This window comes from Amblyraja radiata, chromosome 11, assembly GCF_010909765.2.
Source record: "Amblyraja radiata isolate CabotCenter1 chromosome 11, sAmbRad1.1.pri, whole genome shotgun sequence".
Lineage (NCBI taxonomy): Eukaryota > Metazoa > Chordata > Chondrichthyes > Rajiformes > Rajidae > Amblyraja > Amblyraja radiata.
Window position 1 is genome coordinate 60,638,532 of NC_045966.1, and position 8,873 is coordinate 60,647,404.

The following is an 8,873-nucleotide window of genomic DNA, read 5'->3' on the forward strand; positions in this document are numbered from 1 at the left end:
CCCAGAGTAAAATACACTGCATTCACCTTATCAATTCCCCTCATGATTTTGTACAACTCTATAAGATCGCCCCCTGGCCTCCTACACTCCAGGGAATTAAGTCCTAGTTTGTCTATTCTCTTCCTATAGCTCAGCCCCTCATCGTAAGTCTTCTGCATTTTCTTCTGCTTAATGGCATTTTTCCTATTGTGGGGTGACCAAAACCAAACACACTACTGTAAATGCGGCCTCTCTAATGTCTTCTCTTGCATATTTGAGTAGGCACGGCATCACCAAAGCCATCAGATGTAAATGTTGTCTTGAGTTCAATCAAGATTCCAAGAACAGGACTGCAAATAGTGGGTCATAAAGTGATGAAAATTACTTTAATTTAAAAAGCAAACAATTTAGGCAAAACAAAACATGCAATCCAGAACTGTTCATCAGATAAGCAGACAGTATGTGGTTGTGTGGCTTAGTACCAGCAGCGAGCAGCAGGCTCTTCTCTTTGCTTGTCATCTTGAATTGAATGTAGTTTGACTACGGCTAACATTGGTTGCAAATTAGGATCAATACCTACTCTTATTATTCAGTTTCAGTTTAGTTTATTGTCACGTGTACCGAGGTACAGTGAAAATCTTTTGTGGGCTAAACCAGTCAGTGGAAAGACATTGCATAATTACAATTGAGCCAGTTACAGCATATGGATACATGATAAGGGAATAATGTTTAGTGCTCGGTAAAGTCTGAGCAAAGATAGTCTGAGGGTCATCATTGAGGTAGTTAGCAGTTCAGTAGGTCGTAGAATGATTCAGTTACATGATTCAGTTACAGCTGGCAAGAAACTGCCCTTGAATCTGGAGGTGTGTGATTTCATATTTGTATACATTTTGCCAGAAGGGAGGGGAGAGAAGGGGAAGTGGCCAGGAGGCGACTCGTCCTTGATTATGCTGCTGGCCTTGCCGAGGCAGCGTGAGGTATAAATGGAGTCAATGGAAGGGAGACACAAAATGCTGGAGTAACTCAGTGGGTGAGGCAGCATCTATGAACCTTGTTAGGATTGCACTGTAGATCCCCAAATACTCAACAGGAATTAGAGGAACTAATATGCTGAGTATTGCAGACAACTCTTGGGCAGAAATCGCTTTTAAAACATGGTGTTTAAAACAATATAAAACATTTAACACAATGATGCCTGGCATCTAGGACAGGGGGTCGGCAACCTACGGCCCACGGGCCCGATTCGGCCCGTAACCCAAAATCATCCGGCCCACAGGCGCTTTTTTTTTCCAATTCGTCTTCGCGACCTGAGAACTGCAGCTAGTCCCGGGGCACGCAGGCGACCTGGGAACTGCAGCTAGTCCCGGGGCACGCAGGCGACCTGGGAACTGCAGCTAGTCCCGGGGCACGCAGGCGACCTGGGAACTGCAGCTAGTCCCGGGGCACGCAGGCGACCTGGGAACTGCAGCTAGTCCCGGGGCACGCAGGCGACCTGGGAACTGCAGCTAGTCCCGGGGCACGCAGGCGACCTGGACGCTACAGCCAGACCTGGGGCAAGCGAGCTGACCTGGGAACTGTAGCCAGTTCCGAGGCAGGCGAGCCGACCTGGAAAGTGCAGCTAGTCCCAGGCTGCTAGATTCTAGGAGCTGGAATCTGGAATCAACCTTGAGGGCTCGCAGAGTCTGTGGACTTGCCATCACTGAGCCGGCTGACTTCGGAGGCTGTGGTGGTGGTTTTGCTGCAACATGTTTCACAAAACATGGGGGGGGAGGAGATTGTTCCCTACCTCACAAACCCTCCCTCCAGGATTTCCACCCGTGGTCACAGCTGGGTCTGTAGGGTTGTCATAGTAGGAGGTTTTAACTTGTCCAATATAGACTTAGGACTGCAATAATACCAAAAGTTTAGATGGGGTGGAATTTTTCAAATGATTTCAGGAGAGTTTCCTCAGACAATATAAAGAGGGCCCTACAAGGGAGAGGGCAATGTTTGAACTATTATTAGGAAGGACTGAAGTGTTCGTGTTAGTAGCATTTTGGGACCAGCAACCACTGTTCTATTAGCTTCAAAGTAATTATTTTAGTGCACAAGTTAAAGTTCTAAATTGGGGCAATGCCAGATTTGATGGTATTAAACAGGAACTTGCAAATATTAATTTTAGGCTGTTTGTGGACAAAGGGATGTCCAGAAGATAGGATTCATTTGAATGTGATAGTGAGAGTTCAAGGTATGCATGTTTCTGCTAGAATGTAGGACAAGGCTGGTTAGGAGTAATGAACTATGAATAACAAAATAAATTGAGGTTCTGGTCAAGAAAAAGGGGACATGGGTCAGGTGTACACGGTCTATCTGTACTCCAGCAAGACCTTTGAGGTTTTGCAAAGTAGGCTGCTCTGGAAGGTTAGATCACATAGGATCTAGAGAGAGCTACCGAATGATACAGAATTGGTTTGATGTTTCAGCAGAGTAGTGGTGGAAGGTTGTTTTTTCAGACTGGAGGCCTGTGACAGGTGGTGTGTCTCAGATCAGTGCTGTTTGTCATCTATATCAATGATTTGGATGAGAATAATAATAATAATAATAAATTTTATATTTAATGGGCGCCTTTCATACAAAATCTCAAGGACACCTTACATAGTAATCGGAATAAAAACATATAATCGGAGTAAAACAAGTAATTAAAGACATCACAATGACACAAATTAAAAACAGAATTCAATCAAAAAACAGAAAATCAAAAACACAGTGTGAAGAGAGAGCAGCGGCAACCAATTCGTGCCAGCGTCCACTCTCTCTTCACGGCAGCCATCTTGGACACAGACCTACAAGACTACAGTTAGACAAAAAAAAAAAAAATGTACAAGGCATGATTAGTAAATTTGCAGGTGACACTTAAATGGGTTGTATTGTGGACAGTGAAGATGGTTATCTAGAATTACAGAGGGATCTTAGCAGCTGGGCAAGTGGGCCAAGGAATGGCAAATGGAGTCAAATTCGGATAAATTAAGTCTTGCGTTTTGGTATGTGAAACCAGGGAAGCCCTTCAGTGAATGGTGGGGCCCTGGTGAAAGTTGTGGAGCAGGGGGATATCGAGTAGTACAAGTACTGAAATATTGTGATCACTTTTGGTCATCCTGCTTGCTGTAGGAAGGATGTCATTAAATTGGAAAGAGTGTGGAGAAGATTTATGATGTTTGCAAGACTTGAGGACCTGAGCGAAAGGGAGAGGTCTGGTAGGCTATGGCTATTTGACGCACAGGAGGCTGAGAGGTAATGTTATAGAGGTGTATGAAACAAATAGGGATATGAGTAAGATGAATGCAATTTTTTTCCCCAGGTTAGGGGAATCAAGAACTAGGACATAAGTTTGGGATTTAATAGGAACCCAATGGTTTAACACACAGATTGGTGTGTATATGGGATGAGCTGCTAGAGGAAGTAGTTGCAGCAGGTACAATAACAGCATTTAAACAAAGTTTGGACGGGTACATGGATGGGATCATTAAGGGATATGGGCCAAATGGATCCATCTTAGATGGGCACCCTGGACTTGCATGAACGGCCTGTGTACTGTATCACCCTCTGACTATAACTACGTTTATTTTCTCATCTTGAGAAGACGATATCCATGTCCCGATAACCAACCCCTTAACTAATCAAGCTATTTCTAAGTTTCTTATTTGTTCTAATTTAATTTCTGTAAATAACACATGGGCAAAGATCATGTACAGTAAATTTGAGCTCTGATGGGGAGTTTACATTTAAATAATTCGGGGCATGCTCATCAGATCTCGTAGTGCTCTGTAGATTGTACATTTGGGATCAGCTGATGCCCAGAATAGGCATGGCCATAGAGACGTTTTACTCAGTCCATTGTGCAGTCAAACTGTTTTCTTTCCAAATGTATTTATGTAAAAAGTTCCTTCCTATCGAGTATAAATTTATTGCCCTCTCATTCCCAGAGCGTTTGCCCGATTTTTAACAAATTCGTATAACCAATTCTTGCAAAAAATGCTGGTTCTTGTTGCCCTTTTATGGCTTGCACGAGTGAAAGAAGATTGCGAAAGTTCTCCCTGGTGACCTGACCAATATTAGTCTCTCAACTGATAATGAAATAGATAATCTATTCATTATAGTGCAGTTTGGAGCTTCCTCCTTGTTAATGAGCTGTCCCTTTCATCTATTATAATGGCTTTACAAAATTATTGTTTGCAAAGTGCTAGGTCTTTGGAACAAACCAAAGATCCTACAGCAAGCAAGATAGATCACTCGACGAAAAAGACGTAGTACGGTCATGGGCAGATTCATGGGTAATTTTCGGCCCCATTTCCGTAACTGGCTTCCGTCTCAGCACCAAATATCCCATAGGATACTAATGCGGAGATGGAAGCTGGTTTCGGAAACATCCTCATAAAAATAAAAGTTATTTGGGAAAAATCTTTTCATTTTCAGAATTATAATTAATTATCTAAATGGTGGCCGATTAGGAAAAGGGGAGATGCAACGAGACCTGGGTGTCATGGTACACCAGCCATTGAAAGTAGGCATGCAGGTTCAGCAGGCAGTGAAGAAAGCGAATGGTATGTTAGCATTCATAGCAAAAGAATTTGAGTATAGGAGCTGGGAGATTTTACTGCAGTTGTACAGGGTCTTGGTGAGACCACACCTGGAGTATTGCGTACAGTTTTGGTCTCCAAATCTGAGGAAAGACATTCTTGCCATAGAGGGAGTACAGAGAAGGTTCACCGGACTGATTTCTGGGATGTCAGGACTTTCATATGAAGAAAGACTGGATAGACTCGGCTTGTACTCGCTAGAATTTAGAAGATTGAGGGGGGATCTTATAGAAACTTACAACATTCTTAAGGGGTTGGATAGGCTAGATGCAGGAAGATTGTTCCCGATGTTGGGGAAGTCCAGGACAAGGGGTCACAGTTTAAGGATAAAGGGGAAATCCTTTAGGACCGAGATGAGAAAAACATTTTTCACACAGAGAGTGGTGAATCTCTGGAACTCTCTGCCACAGAAGGTAGTAGAGGCCAGTTCATTGGCAATATTTAAGAAGGAGTTAGATGTGGCCCTTATGGCTAAAGGGATCAGGGGGTATGGAGAGATGGCAGGTACAGGATACTGAGTTGAATGATCAGCCATGATCATATTGAATGGCGGTGCAGGCTTGAAGGGCCGAATGGCCTACTCCTGCACCTATTTTCTATGTTTCTATTAACACAAACTGTTCCCCCACAACGCTGATTACACTGCGGGTCGGGTCGGGTTACTGGAATGGATGAAAAAAAGGCCCACGTTCCGCTCCATTGCGTACTACACGTCAGCCCATTGCATTTAGAAGGAGTGATCTATCTTGCTTGCTATAGGATCTTTGGAACAAACTGCCAGAGGAGGTATTTGAGGCAGGTACTATAACAATTAAAAGGCATTTGGGCAAGTGCATGGATAGGAAAGGTTTAGAGGAATACGAGTCAAACAAGGGCAGGTGGATGGGATGTGTAGATGGGACATCTTGGTCGGCATGGGCAAGGTGGGCTGAAGGGCCTGTTTTCATGCTATATGACTGATGGTTGTGAAGGGCGCCACAGTAATAAATGTTTTTTTAACAGGTATTCTACGATACCGTGTGGACTTTCAAGGAATGGAGTACCAAGGAGATGAGGACGACTTTTATGACCTGGATGACTACTAGGTAGTCTGGAATAGGTCTGGTTACAGGTGCCTAACCCTCCAACATCCAACCCAAGAAGTGAAGATCCACAACAGAATAATCAATCCCTGCCTTAGAACAGACATTATCACAACTTGTGATATCTAAATACATTGGAGATGGTGAATTTAAAAACAAATAACACACATAGATTTGTCAAAGTGTCAATACAGCAGCAACACCAAACTACTGTTCCTAATGCCAGTTTGGACTAATCTTTTGAGAGACGTTTTTTTTTAATTTTTACTTCAATGGGATTTTTGTTGCTGTTGTATTTTATGAAATTGAAACATTTTTTACCTCCAAATGTAGAGGCAAATAATAAAAATGGAATGCTATTGAATTTCATTTCTGCAGGCTGACTGGATATAAGCTCTGTTTGCCCCCTTGGAAAGAGTTTCTACATCAAAGCAGTTAGATGTCTTGACCAACTGTAGTGAATGACCCCGTTTACATGGACACCACTAAACATGGTTGTACCTAAGGGGGAGATTGAAGAATATGCCTATTGTTATTTAAACAATTAATGTTAATCTCCAAATTAAAGTAGTGGGGGTAAATTTTCAGGTTTGCATTTTTTGGACTTCTGAGTTGCAGAGGGAGCAGAGTTGCAAAGAATCCTACATGCCTTTTATTAAGAATTAATATATATTGGGGATGCTTGAGCAGACTTGTCGGTTTGCTGGGTATCGCCAGATATGCCCTAGTGATAATTAATGTCTTAAATATTCAATCCTTGAGCAGGTTTTGTTCCTGCACTGGTCTTGAAAGTTGGAGACTTTCCCCATTTTCTTGTAAGGCCAGCCTTTTGGTTGCTTGTGAGTGAGAAACCACCAAGCTTTAACTTTAGTTTTGATCTGGGTGAAGGTGTATTGGGTTAATAGGATCTGCTCCATATTGGGGTTTATTGTTGGTACAGCATGGACTTGAACTGGGTGCACCCTTGCAATCATGCTGCAAAACACAGTCTTTGTCATGCCATCTTCAGACTGGGTCGGAAAATTGATATGTCTGAGTTTCTTTGAAACAATCCTAAATTTTAGTGAAGTCAGCCATCCACCAACTCACGAAACTCTGGTATCGCACATCTGTTGGGGTTTGGGCATTTGTTGAGCGTGGACGAAGGCTCGCATCTTAAACCTCTGGTGTGGTGATTCAGCCTATTAGTTTGAATAGCGTAAAGAGGATTAGCAAGAAAATTGCTTCTTTCTCTCTCGAGTTACGAGGTTATCAGGAATCTGGTTTCTTACAATCTATTAACAGATAAAAAATAGAACATTAAAACTGTACAGAATGAGGTCATATTAGTACAAAGTGGCTTTGAGCATTGGTGTCGGGCTGGAGCTTAATAATCTTGGATATGACTTGATTGAGAAATCATTGGGGAACAAATGTCAAGAGCCTTGTTAAATAGCTAATTCACTGAAATCAAAATGGTCGGGGTCTAGCAAATTCCATGTCGTGCCTGAAGCAATCACGTTAATAAACTAGTCATTAGGATTATTAATTGGATTGCATCACATTTCAAACATTTAAGTGCTCAAAAGTGGAATGAGTTCATGTAAAGTAGTGGTGTGACAAGTTACTGTACATTTTGGATCACAAGCAGTATCTTATTTAGTGACTGCTTGTAGCGGACACTATGTTGGAATCAATCTATCCCAGTTCTTCTAACCAGTGAAGACCAAAAGGAAAGCAGTGATTTTTGTTTTGTTTAATCAACATGCTTGTGATTATGTTGAAATGTGATATTTATGAAATAATGCGGGAAGATGGGTCAGATTATACAGATTGCAACAACACAGATTACCTTATTCAAGCTCCTTATTCGATTTGAATGTGTATAGTACAGTTCACAGGCCACTATTATCAGACTTTGATGTGACACACATCTAATGCATAGCACCATTGCCATTAATTAGCAAGACCTTTCTATTCCATATGAGCAATGACCTGTACTACTTTGTAGTGCTGGTAACGTGCACAGATCCCAAAATCTTTCTAAGTAGATGCATATTTAATTTAGCACAGTTATACACAGAGTTGTGAATTTAAAACTAGCATACCAATGCTCTTCTGTTCACTGTTAAGATTAGAATATATTTTCAAAAACCCTCCAAATACTGAAATCTATTTGCAGCTTCTGAAACGTGTTTCTCTTGTCAAAATATCCAAAAATGTTTTTTGTTTCAAAGCGGTCAGATTTCTTATGCCGACTATATAAAGTAGAATTAAGATGTTCCGAATATTGTATGGTATTCATGACATGATTGCAATTTTTTTTTTCATTTTGGCCTCTGAGATTTTCAGTGCTCAAGGATATGTGTAGAACTCACGTTGAGTTCGTGCACATTTGCAGTGTTCTACTTGTCCTCTCCAGTCCTTGTCCAAGAGGGAGAGTTATGGTGGACCATGCTTTCAGCACTGGGCTGTGTGAACTGTGTAAATGGGGCCATTTTGATACATAAAACGAGGATATATATATAAAAAAATATATATTACTTTTTCGAATATCCCACTGCTTGGTATAAGAAGTATGCATTGGAAAGTATGCAGCTCTTTTTGTAGTTTTAATGTTTACTATTTAAGTTTGGAGATGATGCCAAAATGTGTTTATTTTGTATTCCTTTGACCAATGTATTCTCCAGCAATGGAAGTGATCTTTGAATTCACAGAAAGGGGTAGATTTCAGCTTTTATGCACCACAGCCTCTGCAGAAAGATCCCAAGCAGCAACTTGGTGTTGTGATGTACAGAAATGGAGAAGAGTATTAAAACCATATTTAAGAATATATTTTATTTGAGTCTTGTTCTTTTGGGACCTCTTTAGAACAAATTGAAAGCTATATCTAGCTGGGCTGTTACAAGATGGATTTGATTCTTGGTCTTTGCCAACGGTGGTAACAATTGGGCTTCTTTTCCCTGTGGTCAAACAAAGATTACTACTTTGTGCTTGACTGTCGCTTGATCTGTTCTGGACTAAAACGATCTTTGGGTGATGATGAGATTGGGGTTCACTCAGATACTCAAGTGATTTAGTATTAACAACTTGCATGTTCAAAGTAAACCCTCAAATGAGGTTGCGAATGATAGTCAGCCTAATGTTAATGGGAGCAGTCCTGTTTTTTGGACTTTGAAACATGATTTGGTGGATCTTGGTTTCTGTTGATGTATTG

General features: G+C 41.3%; 1 protein-coding gene across 3 annotated transcripts in view; it reads left to right on the forward strand.

Annotated features, from left to right (window-relative positions):
- Positions 1–8,489, forward strand: part of etf1 (eukaryotic translation termination factor 1) — a 49,552-nt gene extending 41,063 nt beyond the window's left edge. For all 3 annotated transcript variants that reach the window (XM_033030001.1, XM_033030002.1, XM_033030003.1), the window contains exon 10: positions 5,598–8,489. In XM_033030001.1, the coding sequence (XP_032885892.1) occupies positions 5,598–5,680 (83 nt within the window). In that variant the 3' untranslated portion in view covers positions 5,681–8,489. The remainder of the gene's footprint in view (positions 1–5,597) is intronic.
- Positions 8,490–8,873: the final 384 nt, after the last annotated feature.